The sequence below is a fragment of the Equus caballus genome, chromosome 14, assembly GCF_041296265.1.
Source record: "Equus caballus isolate H_3958 breed thoroughbred chromosome 14, TB-T2T, whole genome shotgun sequence".
Lineage (NCBI taxonomy): Eukaryota > Metazoa > Chordata > Mammalia > Perissodactyla > Equidae > Equus > Equus caballus.
Window position 1 is genome coordinate 72539478 of NC_091697.1, and position 23557 is coordinate 72563034.

The following is a 23557-nucleotide window of genomic DNA, read 5'->3' on the forward strand; positions in this document are numbered from 1 at the left end:
ATAGACTAGTTATAATCCATCACCACACATTTGTGTCTAATCACCCCTTTTGCCCTCCTCCCTCCCCCTTTCCCCTCTGGTAACCACCAATCCAATGAGATAAGGATTTTATATACAACAAAACTGACTTTTAATCAGGGCACGAACTATTAGCAATGTGTAATGACTCAGGGAAAACTGTTCCCATGAACCCTTCCTGGGGAGTCTTCTAAAGAAAGCTTTGTAACAACCAGAATAACTAAAGAGATATCAACATAAAGACTGGTGATTTAAAAACAAAATCATTATTCTTTAAAACTAAAATAATTTTATCTTCCCAAGTTCTAGCATTTGGCAAAAGATTGCATTTTGAAAATTTTACTTCCGTGGAACTTACGTTTAAACTAGCTGAAATGCTCTTTTTTATTAAAGTCACTTTCAGTTGCTAATTCCTGTTACAAAATCACATTGAGTTCCTGTCGTTCTCTACCACGTCTACTCTACTGTCCCCTCAACACTCACACCATCTTAGTTTTGTCCCTTTTGCCTACAAAATCCTAATCACTATTCTCTTCACCTAGTTAAATCCTATTTATTCCTCAGGTATCTCTTCCAGGAAGCCTTCCCTAACCTTTTTGCTTGGCTAGACTAATGCCACATCTCTGTGTACTACACACTTCATCAGATGCTCTTTTCCCATACATGTTCTCATTTCTTCATGTGTGACTGGCTCTCCAATAGAGCAAAAACTCAATGAGAGGAGAGATCATATTCTTCATAGTTCCATACCTTGTACAGTTCCTAGCAAATAGACAGAATGTTTGCTGAAATAAACCAAATTGTCACCAAGAGCCCTTATCCTAATTTAAAATGTACCAATGAGTAAAATCTATGTTCACTCATAGTTAAACTGCTAGGAGCTCAACACAAATTATTATATCTGTATTACAGGAAATTCACATTAAAATGCACACTGATTTCTGGTAAGTTTCTGAAATTATTTTAGAACCTTACTCAGCCTAAACCATGAATTGATATTTCTGCATGAACTATTTTTAAATAATTTAATAATTAATGTCTATTGAGTACATATACCAGCCATCAATATGTGATGCATACTATCTCATTTTATCTTTCCCAGGAGCCCCAAGAAGTAAAGATACTATTAGTTTCCGTATTTACAAATAAGGAAACAGGCTAAGAAAAGTTATTTGAATTTAGAGCCAAGATTCAAACCTAGATCTGTCTCAATGGAGCCTCTACTTTTAATTACCACATTGTATTGCCCAAGGGAGAAATGTAAGCAATATTTATTCTTGTTATAGTTGGTGGCCCAAATAGTTTCTATCAACCAACTATTCTGATATATATATATATATATTTTTTTTTTTTTAATTATGTTAAGCCCAGGAAATTTTACTCTTAGAATTTGATTATAGACAAAGGACAATTGGGTATCTTACCTGTAAATACTATCTTTTGTTTTCTAAAAAGAAAATTATCAAAAGTCACTTTGATACTGTGACCTTTTGTTACAGTATCTGTAGGAATTTTTTAAATACTAGAAATGTTTTAGTAAAAAGAGACTAAACTGAAACATTGAACAGTGAATTCTTTAAAGAACAAGGTTATAAGGACATTAGGTTTCAATTATGTTACATTTTTCCTACCTCATTTGGCTGCAGGTGACTTTACAGTAGTGGTACCCAGCCTGAAGTTCAGTACTTTTGAGAGTTTTCAAAGGTGGTAAAGGTCAAAAAAAATTCAACCATATATGTCATTTACCCAAGAAAAATGCATGGACTATCCCAAATGTTAGACTTCTTGATTTTTGGCTGTGTGTGTGAAATTTTAAGAGAAATTCTGTCTCTAATTATGAGTAAATAGGAAAATTGTTAGTTTTAATGTAATTTCTTGAATAAACCTTCAAAAGCTATTTGTAAACATAATATTTAAAGGTTTTTTAGTTATAAAAAGTTGGAAACCACTGTTCTAGGAACAAAAATTCTGTTATTTTTGTTCTCTAGAGGAAAGACATGGTCTTCGTAAAGATCTCATTAGTTGACTAATTTATGAAAATTAGAAGTTTAGGAAAGCTTTATTCAGTTCTGAAGACAAACAATTTGAAATAGCTCGTGGATGGGAACACAGAAAAATGCAGATTAATCAAAATACCATTAAAAGTGAGTTGTGATAATTTTTTTTTCTTGCAGTTTATTTATGTGAATCAGTCCTTTGCCCCCTCCCCAGACCAGGAAGTTGGAACCCTCTATGAGGTAAAATATTGCTGCTTTGTTTTCTTAATGAAATGTGCACTTCTGTGTATAGTATGATCATTAATTCACATCATCATTTTATGAAGTGATATACCATTCTTAATTGTCTGTCAGCAAAGAAGAAATTACTTTCTTATTCTCTGTTATATCTGTAACTCCTTGAACATAGGTGGGTCTCAAAAAACTGTACAGTGATTGAAGAATTAAGAAATGAGTAGTACAAACAGAAGCTGACTTTGAAGTATGCCCAGAAAGTAAGGTATCCTTTTTTACCTACATCTAGTTTCATCTACATTGTTTATATAATCAGTAATCTAGATCTGCCTCCAAGAAATTGAAAAGGAGACTGCAAAGAATGACTTTATTCAATATCCTTATAGCTTCATGGCAGTAATCATTAGAGTATACACACTAGCACCAGTAGAAAATAGTGTGTACATTATAGTCAGAGATGTAGAGAATGGAGAAGATTAAAATATGTAAACGTGTCCATGCTTAAGATGCTGAAAGGACAGGTTTTTATTAAAAATTTATGATTACTGGTAAGTGTCTGATAGCAACTTTTATCTATAAAGCTATTTCTTTTAATAGATACCTTACATGTATGGGTTATTTATGATACACTTTTTTTTCTTAGTTCCATCTAAGAATAACAAAAATTGAGTTTAATTTCTTGCTTTTTTTCTATTTGTAGTGTTTTGGCAGTGATGGTAAACTGGTCCTGCATTACTGCAAATCTCAGGCATGGGGATGAACTACAGAGAAAATGATCCTGCTAACTTAAAATGAATCGTCACAAGGGAACTGGGCTCTGGAAAGTGTTGATATTTGTGGCAAGAGACTTGTGGATTTGATGAACTCAGCATGTATCTACTATGAGCTATGTTTATGTATAAAAAAATTCATAGAGTAGATGGACTCACAAAAATGTGATTTGTATTAATACAAATCATCATAACCGATCAACATTAGAGTATATCCATTACTACAACCGTTGCTCCAGATCTGCCTCCAGGGTATTGAAAAGGAGAATAAGACTGTATAAAGCTTCCTTATTATCAGTTCTCAAAATGAAATTGTTTACTTATAGAGTTAGCACTCTGCTGATTTTTTCCTACTGTAAAAGTCGGTTTACTAAAAGATTCTTTTTGTGTTTGTCCAGGGAACTTCAGTTTGTTTGAGGTATGGGATATGCCTTTTCTCGTATGCATTTATATCTACAGTGTTACCTTGGGAAACAAAGCTGCATTGACCTGCTTGCTTTACACCTTACGTAGTCCAGTAGAGGGCAGCGCAGCTGGCAGAAAGAGGCAGTCTGGTTTTACATCTGGGCCAGATGATAATGGAGGAAAAAAGCTGTTCCTGCTAATTTCTAGGAAACGTCTAGCCAAGAGAGCACACATGTTGACACACTGGAAGCCTGCTTTAGAGAAAAATGCATGGTTTAGTTATTTTATTGGGAAACAGAAGGAATTTTACAAATTCTAGACAAGTGATTCATACAGCTCTTTGCAGTCCTATCATATAATGATTCTTGAGCCCCAATGGTTATAACTATGGTGTTATTCTGTCTCTTATTTTTAGTGTCAAAAGCACTTGATGCGTAAACCTGGCAACATCTTTCAGTTTTTTATAATGCATTTTCCAACTTGAAAATGCTAAAAGAATAATTGAAAAATAGCCTTAGATTTTGTGTGTATTTCACTAAAAGTACCATTTTTACTAATACTGTTACTGGTAATTGCCTGAAGTGACATTTATCTTTGTTTCTTTATTCTATATTATATTTGTAATGCAGCATTAAAAAAAAAAATTCCAGTAAATTGAATGGCATATCCAAACAGGATCTGAGATGTGTATGAGAATTCTAAGTGTTTATCTTCAAAGGTAGTGAGATGGTATGATTTTGTCAAAGGACTCTGAACTACACTTATGTCCCTTAAACCCCGGAATGTACTTTATGGTTAATGATCTGCCATACATTAGCTTCAGGGGGTGCTAAGGAACAATTTGGTTTACAGTGATGAATTCACTGTTCAGTTCTCATTTTCTGCTCAAGAATGAATTATTAAGTCCCCTTGTACCAATGTCCCTGTTTATTAAATTAATACAGCTAGTAGTTAGCACTGGAATAATACAGGTTGAATTGTCAAATTTATCTTGTAAGACTAGGTAAGAAATTAGTATATATGTTGAAAGCTGGAAAGTATTATTTTTGAGTCAAATAAGTTGGATTTGGAAAAGATCTGTTTTTTAGCTTCGTCTACTTACAGTTTACTGAAGGATATGAATATATGCATATATATTTAACAAATAGCAGAAATGTGTTTAATTTATATATTGTGTTTGCCACTAAGGTTTCAGATGATAAAATATTTACTACCTCAATCCAAACTACTTGAGTTTGAATTTGTGACATCAATTTAATTGTTCTCTTTTGATCTAAATAACTTACTAGTTTAAGTCTAAGGTTAGCTAAATATATGTACCTTGTTTTCTTCCCTAATAACCTTGAAGAGTATATAGGGCTTTACACTTTTTCAAGCCATATTTATATTATTATCTCTTAATCCTTACCCAAAGAATTAATCGCTCCATGCTAATTTTACAACTTTTACTTGTAAGCCGGATCCCATGAGTTACTGGGTGACTATAACGTAAAACACAATTCACAAATATTTTTACAGATGTTTATACTGTCTTAATGGTAATTGAACTTGGGGGGGCCAACTGGACCCTCAGGTTATATTTTAAGTTTTCCATGTTTATGAGAAAAAGGATGTCAGTAATGTCATGCTTTTATCTTACCATGCAAAGATGACCCACAGCACACAGAGTGTATATCATATTAGAATATTGTGTTTCCATCTTTGAAGGTACCTATGTCAAGGACTTCATAATGAGTTCCCCTTATTAGGGTATAAGGTAAGCTAAGAATGTTTATCTGTAATGAAAATAAGATTGGATGCTTCCTGGAATCTTTGATTTTCCAGAAGTTTTAACCCTGAAGGGACCTTAAATATCATCTACTCTAGTCAGATTAGAAAACTCAAAGAGACATGCAGACTATGCCCTAGATTATTTAGCATTAGTCAGCTAGTTTAGTTGTGTGTAACCCAAAGTGGAAAAGTCTGCAGTGTTCAAGGGGTATGATGATCGCCTTTCATACGGTTTCTGTTTCATTTTCCAAGGATTATAATATACTTGGTAAGCTTCTGGCACTAGGGAAGTCAGCAACAGACCACATAATGGAAGGAAAAGTATTCAGAAAACAGTTCAGCAGGTTTAGTCTTACAAGTACTATTTCCCTACAAGATTATGAAACCCACACTGGATTATTCAGTTTCCCTGAACATACCTTGGGTTTTTTGTTTCCTACATCTGCTCATGCAATTCACTTCTGTAAGTGTCCTTATACCTTTACCCTTTCAAATCCTACCTCTCTGCTTAATTCAGATTTTAACTTTTCCTTAAAGCTTGTCTGAATCACTCATGGAGGAGATACTCTCTCCCTCATAAGAACACTTAACAGTAAACTACCACTATTACAGTGCTTACTGCATACCACCTTATAAGCATGTGTCCAACACCCTTTCATGATTGTAATGGCCCTGAAAATAGGATTTTTTGTTTTTTTATCTGGTAACCTCACACATATAATAGTACATTTCCTTACACACACATAATTAGTAATTGATTACATATTGAGTGAATAAAATTAAGTGTGGCTTGGAAAGTATAATTTAACTTAGAAAAGCAACAATAAAGGAAATCTGCGTGTTTTAAATTTTTGTATGGCAGAAGATAAAGGAAAATATTTGCAACATATGACAGGGTTTTAATGTCCAGAAGGTGAAGAACTCAGATCAGTCAATAAGCAAAAACAAACCATCTGAAAAAAGGGCAAAAAATGTTAAAAAGCAATTCACAGAAGAAAATATAAAAATGTCCAATAAAGAGTGAAAAGTGCTGAACCCTATTAGTTATTTAAAAAAAAAACACAAACTATGAGATGCAGATTATCACTATTATAAAAGCAATAATTAAAAACAATGTAATTACCAGTATTGGCAAAGTTGAGAAGCTCTGTCATATTCTTGGTAAATGGAATGTGAATTGGTACTACGTTTTTAGGAGGCAGTTGAGCAATATCTATCAAAAGCCTTGAAACTGAATATAAACTTCCATTTGTTCATTCACATCTTGAACGCCTACTGTGTTCTCAGCATTGGAATAAGGTTCCTGTTCCCATGGTGTTTTCATTCTAACTGGGAGGCAGATTTTCAGGTACGAATTTAAATACTTGAATTTTTAGAAAGAATGAAAGGTAAAAATGTATTTGATACTAGATTTACCTGTGTTTTCTTATATAAAAGATAAAACGTGTATGTGTATGAGTGCGATTAGAATCTAAGAAGAATCCTTATAAATCAACTCCTGTAGTCCCTTCTGTGTCCTCGTAGCAGATAGACAGGAAGCTTATGTTGATTACTTCTAGTGATGGCCGCAAAGAAAGCCCTGTCATTTTGTGATGGCTCTATTCCTTACAGAACTGTCTTCCTTGCTACCTTCCTCCCTGCCTCTTCCAGTTCTTGGTTCCCAGCTCTAGTATCTAGATCTACCAAGCGCATCTTTTCCCCCATTCCCACCCCAGTTTTCCCAAGTCTTCTCTTAGTCATGGCAAATCCATTCCTTCCAGTTGCTTAGACTCATTCTTGATCCCTCTCTGACGACCCACTTCCAATCTATCAGCAAATCCTGACAGCTCTACCTTCAGAATATGTTCAGAATCTAACCATTTCTCATCTCTTCTGCTCCCACTCTGGCCAAAGCCACCATTAATCTTTCACTCAAATTGTTGTAACAGCCAACTGATTGGCTCCCCTTTATCTCCTCTCTCCTCCAGGAGGTAAATCCTTGAACGGCTTCCCATACCAGAGTAAAAGCTAGACTTTAACATTGTCCTACAGGGCCCGGCCCGGTGGTACAGTGGTTAAGTGCACACCTGTTTCTTGGAGGCCCGGGGTTCATCAGTCCGGATCCCGGGTGCAGACATGGCACCGCTTGGCACGCCATGCTGTGGTAGGCGTCCCACATATAAAGTGGAGGAAGATGGACACAGATGTTGGCTCACGGCCAGTCTTCCTCAGCAAAAAGAGGAGGATTGGCAGCAGTTAGCTCAGGGCTAATCTTCAAAAAAAAAAAACCCACAAAACCATTGTCCTACCAGGGCCTGTATGATCTGCAGTCCCCACTTACACACCCTGCCACCCACATCCGTGTTCATCAGTGTTGTTAATCAAACACTAAGCTTGCTCCCATTCCAGGGCTTTTGCGATTGCTATTTCTTCCACCTGGAAACCCCCTCCAGACAACTACATGCCTCACTAACACCCTTCAGTCCCTGCTCAAATATCACTTCATCAAGGAAGTGTTCCCTTGAACTCCCTCTCAAATGACAACTTACCGCCTCACTACCCTCCTTCCCCTGCTTTAATTTTCTCCATTGTATGTCATATACAGTATTGTGTGTCCTTTTCTCCATGTATACGTATGTAATATTTGTTAACATGTCTACCCCCCTCGTTAGAACATAAGCCCTCTGAGGGCAGAGGTTTAGTTTTGTGAGCATACATTAAATGGATGAATAGATAAATATTTCCAGACCTCTAATTCTAGCTCCCTCCATGGGGGGCTGTCTACTCCATGTCAATGTCTGTCTTAAAATGTGACCATCATTGCCCTTGACAATGCAGAGTGCAGTAGAACTACCTTTCTGGATCTAGGTATTCTACTTATCTTCACAGACCTTGTAACATTAATCACATTTTTTTTCTTTTTCTTTTTCTTTACTTTTTTTGACAGTTAATAGGTTACAAGGTACAACTCTTTTAGGGAGAATTTGGGTGTCCTTTGCAGAGAAACCAAAAAAACTTGAAACAGGTCTTTGCTGGATTTGAACTCAACCCTAGGATCTCCAAAGAAAAACTACCACTTGAATTACTCTAGCTAGTTACCAGTGTGCTTTTCCTAACTTCATCATTTATGGGTACATAAGGCACTGTGTGCTAGGCATAGAAGAGGATGTAAAAATATAAGTGGAGCCTGTCCTAAAAGTTCTTACTGTCAAGATGATCCACATAAGTAACTGTAACACATGCCGTGTAGTGGTAAGTGCCATAAGACACCGATTACTGCGCCTGTTGTTCAGGAGGGGATATAGCTTATTTGAGAGGAGAGCACTCGGGCTAAGACCTTAAGGTAAGATTTGGACATACTGAAGTGGCCTTTTAGAATCTAGGCAGAAGGAAAAGCTTAAGCCAGAGAATGGATTTGATAAGCACCAGAAATAGTGACTAATTCATTTTGGCTGAAAGATACATTTATAAAGAATAGTAAAGGGTGAAAGATGAAAAAGGTGTTTTAGAGCCAAAACATGGAGAACTTTAAATGCCAGACTGGCAAGCCTAGTGTGTACGAAATAAGAGTTATTGAGAGTTTCTGACCAGGAAACATCATCAGTTTGCACTTCAGGGTAATTAATCCAAAAGCTCTGCATAAAGGATTCACATGGGGAAAGCTGGAATCCAGAAATCCAGTTTAGGAGGCCAATGCAGGAATCCAGCCAAAATAGAATGGAGGCTTGAACAGGTAGCGTTACAATAGGAATAGAAAGCTCAGAAGACATAAACGATATGGAGACAGAAAATTTAGCAATTGGTTGAAAGGTCTCGAGAAGCAAGGAAAGAGGAGGCAGTGATGGATGAGGTTTTTAAACCTGGGTAGCCTCATTGCAGAAATACAACCTCCAGGACTTGAAAAGCATGCTTGAAAGGAATTTTAAATATATTTCATTTGAGGTGCCAAAAGGTGTTAAACAGAGATTGCTCTCAGCATATAAAATCAGGAGATGTGGGAGGCATCCACATAGAAGTGATTAATAAAATTGTTCAGGAAAGGGTTTAGAGAAGGGAGGTGAGGAATGTGCATGTGTGAATATGGCTGTATTAGCAAAGATTCTTCAGGTCTTTGAAGGTCAATCAGAGCCAGAGTAGATAGAAAAAGAATTGTCCAAAAGATTTTGAGAAGTGTACTCCACTATGAAATACAAAGAAGTTAAGCTTGTGTTTGATTTTTGTTGTTCATCCCAAATATACAAGGATTAGAATAGCTGAAATGAAGTAATTAAGATATTCAATAGAAAACATTGACAAGAAAAAAATAATTTTGAGTAAATAATGAAAAGTGTACAAGTTACTCTCCCAAAATAATCAACCACCTCTCTGCAACACTTATCACGAAAGGTTGGCTTCTGGAGTGCTTTCTACCTACAGCCCTTTTTGAACAATGGTTATTAAACTGTCCTTTTACTTCCTAACAACAATGTTAGAATACTTATAGTGTAATCAGTTTAAAATAAGACTTCAGGTGGCACAAGTAAATTTATGATATATACATTATATGATAGACACATATACATATATACATACATACATTGAAGCAAAGTCGGAAAAAACACCAATTTAAATCCAAATTCCCTGGGTCCGTTTATAATGAGAAAGAAGGACTCTATACTTGCGTTTCTTTTGTCCCTCACATTTTCCTTATTTTCATTCATACTAATTTGTGTTCTCCAAGCGTGCTAAGTACTATGCACAACATTAGAAATGCGTTTCCCTACATGTATTACCAGTAGGCCCCTTCAAGCACACGCTTACAAATAAAGGATTTAAGTCGTCATTAGAACCCTTTAAATTGGAAGCCAAAAAAATAGCGTTTCTTTTCACCTTTAATTGATAGACCAGGTCTTTGCACTGAATATTTTTTAGGAAATGTTTGATTTTAAGATCAAAGAGGGACACCTGGCCTTCCATCGTTTCACTGGTCTTGCTCGAGACTCGAGTCTCCTTTGTCAAAATGTACTTTTGAGTATAGTACATTTGAAAATTTTTAAAGGGAAGTCTTCGACTTATTTTCACCTAGCCTGGAGCATGTTATGGATAGTTTCAATAGACAAAAGAGTTGCTCTCCAGCCTGGGAATGGAATCCATCCTCAACTTTCGCGACCTGCTCGCAATTCCTCACCTCTATTTGGGAGGAAGTGTCCCTTTCCTTGCGTTTCCTTCCTCGGTTTCCCCTTAGTCTTTTTCTCCTGACCCCCTCTTTCTACGTCCTAGCGTCGCGAACCACAGCCGCCAAGAGGGGCCTCAGAGCAGGAGCGGAGGGCGCGGGGAGAGCGGTTGGGATGGGCGTCCAAACTGTGCCCTGGTCGGGTAGGGGAGAGACTGCGCGCAGCCCCCTGCCAGCGCCCGGACACGCGAGGGCGGACTCCCGCGCTGGCTGCGGTGCTCGGGGAGCCGGGGCCGCGTGCGGGGGCCGTGCCCGCACGCTCTCGCGGCCTCCGCCTCCGTTCTCGGGTCGCTGGCCGCCTCTCCCCACCCTCCGAGGGATGTTGGTACATTCCCGCTGACTCCGAGAGCTTAAAAGGGCTCGGGAGGCTGAGCCCGGCGGATTTGGTCCTGATTTGTGTGCGCGGCGTGTCTCCTCCGCCCTTCCCCCCCACGCCAGCCCAGACCCTCCCCGCCGCCGGGGGAGTCTTGATAACTTGCCGAGGGTTTCTGTACGCTGTGGCGCTCTAGCGTTTAGGGGTTCTGTGTGTCTAGCTGTCTAGCTCGCAACTAAGGCCCCACGCCCCCAGCTCCTCGGCTCGCTTAGCACCGCAGCCCAGCAGGGAGGAGCGCGCGCCGCCAGCTCCGCAAGGGATGGAGCAGACCGAGGTGCTAAAGCCACGGACCCTGGCCGATCTGATCCGCATCCTGCACCAGCTCTTCGCTGGCGAGGAGGTCAACGTGGAGGAGGTGCAGTCGGTGTTGGAAGCCTACGAGAGCGACCCCGCCGAGTGGGCAGTGTACGCCAAGTTCGACCAGTACAGGTGAGCGCGCGCTAGCCCCGCGCGCCGAGGACCCCGGGCGCCGACTTTGCCACCGAGGAGCGGGCGTTGGGGAGGGGGTCCGGCCCAGGGAGCGCGGCCTGCGCTGCGCCCACCCTCCCGCTGCGCCCGAGCCTTTCACGCCCCGCGGCGCCGCGCCTCCTCGCCCGCGGGCGGCCGGGCCCGCGCTCCGCGCTTTGGCCCGAAGGTGGATCCTTGTGGCTTTGATGGCCGCTGGCCTGAGAGTGCAGCGGGCTCCCCGAGGGGAGGCCACTGCGCGGCTGCAAGCTTTTCTGTTCTGGTTGCGCCCGTCAGTCTCTCCGCCCCCACACCGCCGCTTGTCCCCTGCCCTCTGGAGCGATCGCTCGCCTCCGACGCGGAGATGCGAGGAGACCCGGGGGCCCGGACACACGCAGGGTCTACCCTTCCCGCCACCCTGAGGAAGCACAGGGGTGCTTCCAGGAGAGAGCTACATCAGCCATCCGGAGAAAGGGCTGAAGGTGGAGGACACAGTTCCCCGACCCCAGTTCTCCATCGCTTCGCTCTCGGTCGCCTGCAACCAGGCACCTGCCAACAGGCATTTTTGCTAATATAAAATACTTCCTGGGGTTGTGAGCTGCTGTTTTTCATTTTATACTGCTCCTCTCCCAAACCAATTTAACTTCCAGGACTGCGGGTTTATTTAAACCCACTATCAGGTTCGCGAATTAAACGACCGTTGCTTTTTCAGCCCCCAAGCCATAGGCTTTCTGTTATCCTCAGTTCTGAGGACCTGCAATGTACATTGAAGCTCGCTGCTTCCCAGATGTGCTTGAGTGTGATGCCCCGGTGGGCTGGGTCCTTTGCAGCCTCCGCGTAGTGATTAAGTAAAACTTAGTCTCTCTACCAATCCTCTAGGAATAGAAGTAAAATTTAATACCCCTGAAGGGTGAGAGGTTCTTTTCCGAAGGGCAGCCTGCGCCTCAGGTTTTGTGGTTGGCTGGGTTGAGGGTTGAGAGAAGGGGAGGGGCGGGGGGAGGGGGGGGAGAAGAAAGAGAAGATTGTTTTCCTTGGGAGCGGTTTGTTAGTCATCTCACCTAAACACACGCAGTGTGCTTGGTAAGGTTTTGTGGCCAAGGGCTGTTTCAACTGTATTTTAGGATTTGAAATTAAAAAGTGAAGCCTACTTAGGATCCCATTTTTCACTTACAAGTGACTCTAGGAAATTCTTTGGGTTCGTATCAGCTCAGTTTACGGTGAGGTCCTTCTGTGGTTGCCAATAAAGCTACTAGAGTCGAGTTTTTAATTTTGCCATTAACTCCACATCATTGAGGGCTTGTTATGGACCAGGTGCTCTTCCCAGCACTTTACACATGTGTTAACTCATTCACCTCACAACAGCTCTCTGAGATAGGTACTGTTCTTACCCCTGTGTTATAGGTGAGGCATGGTAGGCAGTAAAAAAATTGAATTACCTGCACAAAGTCATACTTCTATCACGTAGCGGCCCCTGGATTCAAATTAGCATTGTTCCAGAGCCGGCACTCCAAACCACTACTAAACTTCCTGCAGACGTGGTGCCATAATAGTTTTCTTCTGTCTGAATATATTATTGACCAAGTGAAATTAATTAACCAGAAGCTAGGTTGTAAGAGCTCTTAATCTTTAGAACAAGGGCATTTCCAGGGGCCTTGAATACCTCTTGATTCACAAGCTTTAAACCATCTGAAATGCAACCAGTTGGACCTATTCCACAGGTGCCTGAGGCACAGCTGATTATGGATCCAGTCGTGGGTGGCCAGTTGGGGGAAGGGAGAGGAGGGAGATGGGAGATCAGAAATCAATTTGATAGTGTTTTTTTGTGTAATAGATGTCCTAGCATTGTGAAGGATTCTGGTCTCTGACCTTGGGAAGGCCAGTGCAGAAGAACCAAGATAGACTATGTTCCAGTGTGGGCCACACAGTAAATTCTCTGGAAGAAGCCCCAGAGAAGCAAGAGGGGTGACCCTAAGACTGAGGAAGGGAGAAGTAGGATCCTGGTGCAGGAACCGAGTTGACTGTGAATGAAAGGCACACAGCACAGCCCCTTAAGGGTAGAAAGGGCTGCACAATCAGGATGACTGACATCTAAAAAGCACTTACTAATCAACTCCTCAGTGACCCTGGTCTGCCCGCACTTGGCCTCCAGCCTGGAGGAGGAGAGGGGAGGAAAGGGCATATGGAACATAAGTGAACAGATGACCCTGTGAGCAAACACTACCCCAAAAATGGGGTAAAGAGTCCTTTCCTTAATGATGACAGTCTAAATGAATGTCATAATTATCAAACTTTGCTAATTAAATGGCATCAATAGTACCACTTGAACCAATAGAAACATTAAAGTTGAATTTTTTTCCTAGTGGTATGGTTGTAGTTGTTTTGGTTTGGGTTTTTTTTTTTTTTTTTTTTTTTGCCAGTTACCTGGCTTCTCACTCTGAAAGGTTTAGAGTGTTATTTACTTCCCTGATGTAGCTTGTCTGTTCTGGTACTTAGGTTAGCCCCTACCCTATTTGTGCAAGACTTTTCCTTAGGAGTGCCTTTGAATGGGGTTTGTGTCTGGGCTATAGTAAAACTAAAGAGAATTCTAGAATAGCTATTTAGTGAAATCTTGTTTCTCAAGTTGTGGTTTAGCTAAAGGGAGGGGGAAAAACAAAACAGTAGTAACATTCTTGCCTGGAGCAGTAGTGCAGTTTGCAAATACCTTCTGTGAGAAGCTTTTATTCTTTTTATCAGTTTGAGGCTGTCATGTGGAGAATCATGTAATGTGCTTTCTTTTCCTGTTGCCTTTTCAATGCCATTAATTAAAACTGAACAGCTGTAAATCCAGTGATTCAAAATAGAGAAATGTCCAAAGTGAACTGTGACAAAATATTTTTCATTTGTGCTGAGTTTCTAATTAGAAAACCACAAAGTTGCTTAGAGGTAGAAATATTAACATTTGTAAATGAATGCTACTTGTGACACACTGATTTTTCTCAGTGCTTGTTTCCTCAACCAAATTCAAACTTCTGAATACATTCTTTTTAGGTATACCCGAAATCTTGTGGATCAAGGAAATGGAAAATTTAATCTAATGATTCTATGTTGGGGTGAAGGACATGGCAGGTAATACGACTATTCATTTGCAGATATTTATTAGAGTATCTATTCCAGCATATGAAAAGTACACTGCCAGCCTGGCAACAAGTTTTGCGAGCACTGACAAATCTCATTTTATAATTATTTGTTTACAGTGTCCCCTAATCCCAACAGAAATTCTCATGGGAGGGGTTTAGGCATACCCCTGCATATCAAAACAGTTCCCCAAAATAGGTAGTAAATCAAAGGAGATAACCAATTTAACTTAATCTCTATCTTTTATGGATTTAAGCTTTATATGGAATTATGCTAAAACTTGACCTTTGTGGTGCTTTGACGTATGTAAACAATTGTGAGACCAAAGACCAACACGTCCACATTTGAAGTTAGAAAAACAATTCACAAATTCAGAAAGTTTCCTTCAACTTCAAGTTAATTGTGTACTTTCTTTATATATAGGATAAGGCAAGTTAAACTAATACCGATTCTTTGAGACTTGGTTCCTTAATTTATCCTTAGTTTACACATTTACCAGTCTTATTACCAATTGAGTATTGTTCTCTCTTTAAACAGATCCTTCTCAGTCTTTTGAGAATGGTGAAAACAGTAATCCAGACCCATGTTTGATGGGAGAAAGGAAACATGAATTTACAAGACTTTGGAAAGTTAGGTTTATAGAGTACATTTACTTAATCATATGGAATGGAGTTGTTTTCATTCATTCTCTCAATATTTTTTGAAAACAAATTATATGTCAAGAGTATGACTAGGCTCCATGGATTTAGGAAACAAGTTCTTATGATACATGTATGGGTTAATAGAATTTAACATATGAAATAAATGCCAATAATGTATATAGATTCGTATCTTTTAATCAACCCTACAGCTAGTACTACTTAGTAAACTTAAATACCATTTACTCTAAGATTACATGAATAAATCCTTTCCCCAGATCCAATTTACTTTCTCCCACCAATATTGAGAGGTTATCATAGGTAGGGTACTCTAAATCTATAAAATGCTGACATTATATATACTCTACTGTATAATTTTAGGGTAGTAACGCATACACATACTCTTTATTCCCCAAAGAAAGGAGAAAAGAGAATAAGTCTGGGAAAAAACTAAATGTTAAGTATGATGCAGTTATTATAGATGATTACCTTTATCCTTTCTAAAACTTCTCTAATGTAGTTTTATAATCAAATTCTAGCCCAGCTTAACTGAGTTATTAAAAGCTATATCTTTGGGGCCAGCCTAGTGGCATAGTGGTTAAGTTCATGCGCTCTGCTTCAGTGGTGTGGGGTTCATGGGTTTGGATCCCTGGTGCAGACCTATATGCAGCTCATCCAGACATCTTGTGGTGGCACAGGATGTTATCTCAGTGACAGTCTTCCTCAAGCAAAGAAAGAGGAAGATTGGCAACATGTTACCTCCGGGCTAATCTTCCTCACCAAAAAAAGAAACTATGTCTTGAAGAAGATAAAAGGTTGCTGGTTTTGTGTTTGTTATCAAACTAGTATTACAGCAAGGTTTAAAAAAATTAACTGTTCTTTAGTAGGGGTATGTGGCAAAACTGTACCCATTATATGCATTGATATGGAAGATGGTTTTTTTTATTACTTTGCCCGGAACAATGTTGAATTATAAATTGATGACATATAAAAATCCAGCTGAAATAGATTTTGGCCTAGGAGATGTCCTTTTGACAGTGTGCAACTGTAAGCTCTGGGCAAATTGTTACTGTAGGTCTGGATCCTGGACTATCCACTGAGTTCAGTTGTCATTTTGTGTCTATATAGTAGTATCCATGATCACACCGACTCCCACTGCTTTCTGAAGATGCTACAGGGAAATCTAAAGGAGACATTATTTGCCTGGCCTGACAAAAAATCCAATGAGATGACCAAGAAGTCGGAAAGAATCTTGAGGGAAAACCAGTGTGCCTACATCAATGGTAACATCCAATACCTTTTTCTGAGGGCAAGTGGGAAAAACTTTGAACTCCCATCTGAAATATTGCTTTCTTACATGTGTGCAACAGAACTTGGATCGTGGAGTCATGATTTCAAATACTTGGGAAAGGACCTAAAAACAATGGGTTTTGTTTTTTAATGCTCTGCATCTGGATTGGAATCATTTATTAAAAACATATACAGGTAGATTAGTGCCCACTGAAAAGTCATTTACCTGCCAAATCTTAGGACAGTTAGAATATGAATTTACATTAAGTAGAGTCTTTTAATAAAGGATTGAGGCCAAGTTGGAAATACTGGTCTTCGTGTTAGAAAATGTAAAGAAATGTTTTGTAAGTGATTAAGAATGCTAGCTAGTCCCTGTTTTTCTAAAATGCATACAGCATACTTAAAAGAGTATTCTCTAGGGAAACTTTGCAAAGCTTGTTATTTAGCAGTGATTTTTAGATCTCTTACCAAGAATTCCTTCTTTTCCCTTAGTGTGATATGGGAGAGGCAAATGCTTTTCAGGAGAGGCAGTGATTCATGTCTGTATTCATAAAAGGGGTTATAGGGATAATCACTTTCCAAAAAGCTTGTTAAGACTTATTTTTTATTGCCATTTACAGATGAGATTGCCAACACGTAGGAACATTAAATAACTTGTCTAAGGTCACTTTTAAAAGCTTTTAAATGGCAGCCAGGATTTGAACCCAAGCACTTTGACCCCAATGCCCGTAATCTTAATCAGGATGCTATCCCACTTCTATAAAATAAGTTATTACAGAGATTTTTCTGGCAAAGCAGGTTTTTTGTTCTTCTATCTTAAAGTCCAGTATTGGCCTTGATACTTGGCCTAAATTTGTTCATTAGTTTAAGATTGCAAGCCACTTACAAAGGTCAAATTGTATAGAAAAATTTTTCCCCCATTCATATAACACAAAGGTGTTAGTTTCTTGTATAGCAAGAAACTCCTATTTAAGGGAGGCTATATGTATAAGGCATACCAGAGTTCCAAGAACAGGTTTGCTGCCTCTGTCACTTACTATAAAGCCAAAAGCCTTTCAGAATAATTACTTTCATCTAGAGTCACAGCGTCTTTGTGAAACTAGATCAGATCTTGAAGAATAGGTAAGCTTTTTCAAGGGTCTTCAATACAAAAGCCTATAGGAGCCAAGCAGGTAAGGTAAGTGAGTGATACAGGCTGACAATAAGGCTAGGAGAACTGGTATGTGCAAGCCACACTGTCTCAGAGGACAACAATGGCCACCCAGCTCCAGAAAGATCATCCTGATTTCTTTTTCTGTAGAAGAGAAATTCCGATTTTTATGGGAAATTTTGCCAGTCAGTAAAATATTGGGTAGGATAAGATAAATATTTCTGTGGACTAATTACCCATATGATCGGAACCCACAAACTTTCAACGTTTGATTTTTATAGATGCAGGAATAGGAGTGCAGATGGATAGTGATCAGTGGGAAGGATGTTTCAAGTATAGAGAAGAGCATGAGTGAAGAAGGTACAATCATTGCAAAGAATGAAAACTATTCAGGAATGACCTAGCTGGAGGGAAGAAGGAAAAATGGGCTTGAACAGAAGTAGTGGAAGGGAAAGTGAGATCAGGTCCTGGACCTCCAAGACCAGCTTAAAGTAAGAGTTTGCTTTGGTCAACAGAATTTTATTTGGGAATATCTTGATCAATTCAATAGCAGTGTGCAAGATAGGGTAGAGGAAACGGAGAACGGGGGTGAGGAGAGCAAGTTACCTACTGTAATAGGCAGAAGGTAAACATGGACTAGACCAAACTGCCATCCATTAGTATCACCAAGAAAGATCTAATACTACTGTGACAGAGAGTACACCATGGGCATAAAGGAAAGGAGGCAAAAAACAAAATAATAATAATGCTGGGATTATTAACAATAGGGATCAGACATGAGCCTCAGGGGCTTCTGTAAAGGATGGGTGACTAGTTTTTGCAGGGTCTTTGCTTGCAGGATTGTCCAAGATGCGTTGGGTGGTGTATGTACTTGCAACTGGAGAAACAAGTAATTGTATAAAGGGCAATCAGTTCTTAAGAATATTGAACTTTCATTCAAGATTGTGCATAAGCCAATATATTATGAAAGCAATAAACTATAGAATTAAAGAGTTTGCAGATCTGAGAATTAGGCCCCATTTTTAGAAATGAGGGAAACCGAAGATCCTAGAAATGGTGAGTTGTTCAAAGGTAACCTGGCTAGCTACTCTAGCTGAGAGTAGAAACTAAGTCTTCTGCTTCTAGGCTTTGCTCTTCTTTATCATGCAAGCTCGTGGAGCTAGATCAAAGCATTAAGCCAAATTAGGTGCCTGCGTTAACTACACTAATTACAATGAGTTCCTTAATTAGTCCTCAAACTCTCTCCTAACGGCATAAATTTCTTCTCAACATATTTTTTTAAATCCAGCATTTTGTCTTTATTTATTTTGATCTTGAAGACATCTCCCCCAGGGCCTTTTGACCTGCTTCAGTGTGGATTGGTTGATCTCTAAGCCGGGGCTCAGCTGTCATCCTGGAGTCCCCTCACATCATCCAGGCTTTCCCTTTGCTCTCTCCTGTTACTGATCCCCTAGTTTCCTGATCTCGTGTCTGCTTCATTCTTGGTCCATGCACTTGTTTTGGTTGAGCATATCCTCCAATGGCTCTACGAGAAAGGGTTCATGGAAAGTAAATTTTTGAGACCTCATATATCTAAAAAGTTCTATATTCAATTCTTGTCACATGATTGATAATTTAGCTGGATATGGAATTATGACCTTGCAATCATCTTCTCTCAGAGCTATGAAGTAATCCCTTGTCTTTTAGTTTCCAGTCTTGTTGAGAGTTTGGTGCCATTTGATTCTTGAATCTTTCTATGAAGCCTATTTTTTCTTTCTAGAAACTTTCGAGATCTTCTGATATGTTTTCTCTGTCCCCAGTATTAGAGTGATGTACCTTGTTTCATGACTCTCATTCATTGTGCTGGGGACTCAGTGGGTTCTTTGAGTCTGGAAATTCATGTCCTCCCACTCAAGAAAATATTCTCAAGTTATTTCCTTGATTTTTTTTTTTTTGGATCTATTTCTGAAACTTATGTTGCTTAGATATTAAACTTCCTGAAGTATTCCTATAAATTTTTAATCTTTCCTATTTTCTGTCTTTGTCCTTTTATTCTTGAATCTTCCTCAGTTTTTCTTCCAAACTTTCTATTCATATTTTATTTCTGATATCCCCTTTTTTATTTCTAGAAAGTCTTATTTGCTGGTTCTTTTTATAGTAGTTTGTCTTATCTCTCTGAGGATATTAATAGGTTATTTTTAGTTTTCTCCTGAGTAGTTTCTATTTCAAGTTGCTTTTTTTCAGGTTGCACTGGTTTCTGTCTTTCATACGAGAGGCCTTGCTCAAATATCTGGTGGCCTTGGCTGTGTGCTAATATTTAAAAACCAGGGACAAAAAAGTTAATTGGTAGCTCTGAACTCGTGAATGGTGTTTGTCAGCTGGACTTCACTCTAGGATAATTTGGCAGAGCTTTTTCTTTGAGGGACAACCAATGGCAATCCGATCGGATTCCCTGAGAAGCTGATTCTCATCTCCTGCCTGGAGAAAAAATTCCTGTCTTGCAACGTTTTAGCTGTGAGGTGGTGAAGAAAGCAGCGATCCTACCATTTGATGTGTAAATTTTCGCATAAGTCACCTGTTTTTCACCTGGCATTCACCAATCCTGAGTTCATCTGTTATACTCTTTCTAGAGAATAGATTTAAGAATTCTTCAGGGGGAAGGAGTAGAAGTGGTGAAAGGGATTTGAGACTCTACTTAAATAAGCTTCCACCCAGTTCTTGTATTTTTTTTTATTTGAGTTCATAATAGTTTACATCATTGTGAAATTTCAGTTGTACATTATTTCTTGTCTGCTACCACATAAGTGCTCCCCTTCACCCCCTGTGCCCACCCCCAAACCCCCTTCCCCTGGTAACCACTGCAATTCTTGTATTCTCAGCCGCATCTTCACCCTCGTTTCCAGAAGCACCTGTGCTGCCAATTCCTGAGCTGTTGGGAGTTTTACGACATAAATCAGGCAGTCCCATGGGAGCTGAGGATTTAGCTTTCTCTCCTCTGAGAAGCCATCCATCTACTTTCAAACTTTCAAATTTTTATTAATATTTTCTCTTTTCCCATTATCTTTGTACGGTGATGCCTTTTTTCTTCTTTTACTGCAATTGTAGAGGATTTTCAGGAAAGAGTAGAGTGCACACAGCTTACAGTCTTTAATTGGAAGTTCAATTCTAACTAATTTCTATTCCTATGTATAAAATTGATTTGTCATCTTAGGTGATTGACAAAATTTTTACCTGCAGCTGTTGTCTAAGCTCCTTCGTCTCTCCCTCCTTCTTGGATATTGTTTAGATTCCATTGGCTTACATCGAGTAGAGAACACTAGCCACACAGAACCTGCTGTGAGTCTTCACTTGTACAGTCCGCCTTTTGATACATGCCATGCCTTTGATCAAAGAACAGGACATAAAAACAAAGTCACCATGACGTTCCATAGCAAATTTGGAATCAGGACTGCATTTGTAAGTATCATTTCTCTCTCCTAGGTTTAAGTACTTTGTGGGTTGGTAACATTACTGTATGCATTGCTTTTTTTATTCTAGATATTATTTGAATATCTTGTTTTAAGGATTCTTGAATTGAAGAATGAGATGAAACTTAACTTGGAGGAAAGGCCCCTTATATCCTAATTCTTTTAACTTTGGAAACCATATTTTCAATTTATAAAACAACTTGAATTAGATGCGAAGAATTGTTTATTGAGAAACTTCAAAATGTATTCCTAAAGAAAATGGGTTTTTTTCATTTATTAGAGAAATGAGTGAAAACTATATTATTTGATGTAAGCACTGTTGCTGTGACTGAGTGTTCATAGGTCTAACCCGCTGGGACAACACAAATAACTTGCCTAGTTAACCTTTGCAAAGTTGAGACCCTTTTCTGATGATATAAATTAAAAAAACTTGCCTGTTTTGATGGCCAAGTTGCTTTTTCTTTGAGTAGTGATGCTATTTAGACCACAAATAAATGAGAGTAGATTATAGTACGGTCCCCCTTGAGGAACACCTGTTTCTGCCTTAAAATAATAAGGCAACCAACAGTAATGTGGTATGGCAGTCTTCCATCTCTGGTGAAATAAATTGGCCATTTAGTGGGATGGTCTTTAATTAGCAGTTGGAACGTCCAGAAATAGACAATGCATGAAAACAGAGCCTGAAAACCATCCTCGTGAATCATCAAGTATAGCCTTTGAGAGAAGCTGGGGCAGAATTTTCTGACCTGACTGCCCTGCTTTGTTTTCTGCATTCCGATCCCCAAGAGATACTCTTATCACAGCAACGAGACCACAGGGCTCCAGTGCCATAGCTGAGTTTTCATTCACTGCTGAAAAAGCAGGACTGCTTAAAACAAGCTGAAATGTCTCATGTAAAGATTCTTACACACCTTTCTTTCTTTCAGACAACTTCTGGATCTCTGGAGAACAACTAAGGAGCACCAGACCCTCTGAGGTTTTACTTTAAGGTCCACTGAAAGCTTTGCCTTGGACAGGAAGGCCTCTCACCATTTGCAGCCCAGTAATATACTTTATAAAGCCAATACTTAGATCTACTGTAAGGCAGATGCTAACTATAAGGCATTAAGTAAGCAAATAGTGCCCTGAGCTACTACAGGAGAAAAATCCCACTATAGAAAGAGAAGGCTCATGATTTTAAAGGCCAAATCAAGTACTCTCCTGGTTTCATCCTCTAAATCCATTGGAACCCTACTGGGAAAGTCAGTGAAGGTTTTTATAGCTTTTGGAAACACTTTGGCCTCTGAACTGTAATTAGCAATAAATAAAAACAAGAAACCACAGACATCTGATGCCCACCTTGTTACTTGGAGGACTAAATGTGGATGTTCTTAATATACTTTGTATGTTCTAGTATTTGAAGAGAATTTTTTGAATCTGGATTTTATTTTTTCAATCTTATTTTACAAATTCCTGTTCTATAAATCATAGGGTATTGTAGATAGAGAAACTTAAGGTACTTTGCCATTTGGTAGTGAAATGAAGGGCAGAGGATTTAGAAAAGTACCCAAGCCCACAACAAACCAGAAACACAAACTCATGTCAGTGTGTCCAGTGGTCATGGTCAAAGACTTTGTACTGCTACAAAAATTGCCAAGTAATTTTAATAAAATTGGATTTGAACACAATTGGAAGTTGGCTTTCTCTTTCACATGATGAGAATTTCATATAATTCTTGGTTCCTTAGATTTAAGTAGACTGCCACAAGTACTACAAAAGATGCTTTTATGATCTAAGAATATGAGAGGGCCAAAAAAGGCATTCAAAAGCAGCTTACCTTTTTAGGCTTTACATGTGTTCACTAATTGGCCACAGATACCAACCTGAGGGCCTCTGGCCCTAATGCAGCTCATAGACTGAATGAAGTTTGCCTGGAAATTATATGTGGGTCTGTATGCGTTCAATGTGAATTGGTTTTCAACATTTAAAAACTGGAGATTTCATAGAAGGTATAGAGTTCCAGCTTCTTGAAAATTTGAAGTATCTGGCAACATTGGACCTGCCTTGCATTTTCATTGACATCCGTTGGCTAGGCTAGGATCTGCCCTTAGATGGGGCCACCCCTCCAATCTACAGCGGCCCCAACCTGCCTGTTTCCCTTATTTCTGTTTTCCTGCACAGCCCACATGCATTTGAGTTTGCTGCCCCTACTTGAGCCAATTTTCTTAGGAATATCTGTCATAACCTTGGAGTTTATCATCTCTGGAAATTTAGAAAGTAAAGTCCTTTGAAGATAGTTTCTAAATAGGTCATTGATTATGTTCTTTACACTATCTCATAGAATTATTTACATTTTAGCTTCCTCTCATTTTGAGAAGGATGTTAACATTTATTGAGTGCTTACTACACACTATGTATTGTAAGTTGTTTAGCTGTACTAACAAACTTAATTCCATAAGACTTCCTAGGAATTAATACTGTAAAGTTTTTCTACTGGTGCTGTAGTACATTACTACAAACATGGTTGCTTAAAGCAGCACAAATTTATTTCCCTCAGCTCTGTGGCTCAGAAGTCTGACGTTTTCACAGCACTAAAATCACCATGTCAGCACGGCTGCATTCCCTTCGGTAGGTTCTAGGTAGGATCTGTTTTCTTGGGGTTTTTTTCCAGCTTCTGGGGACTGCCAGCATTCTTTGGCTCAGGATCCCCTTCCTCCATCTCCTAAGCTTGCAATGGC

General features: G+C 39.2%; 1 protein-coding gene across 1 annotated transcript; it reads left to right on the top strand.

The window, feature by feature from the left end:
• Positions 1 to 9971: 9971 nt before the first annotated feature.
• CDO1 (cysteine dioxygenase type 1) lies at positions 9972 to 22507 on the top strand. Its single transcript, XM_023617841.2, has 5 exons — positions 9972 to 11187; positions 14230 to 14307; positions 16083 to 16237; positions 20660 to 20829; positions 21767 to 22507. The coding sequence occupies exons 1-5, from the start codon at positions 11018 to 11020 to the stop codon at positions 21794 to 21796; spliced, it is 603 nt and encodes a 200-aa protein (XP_023473609.1). The 5' UTR covers positions 9972 to 11017; the 3' UTR covers positions 21797 to 22507.
• The last annotated feature ends 1050 nt before the right edge of the window (positions 22508 to 23557 follow it).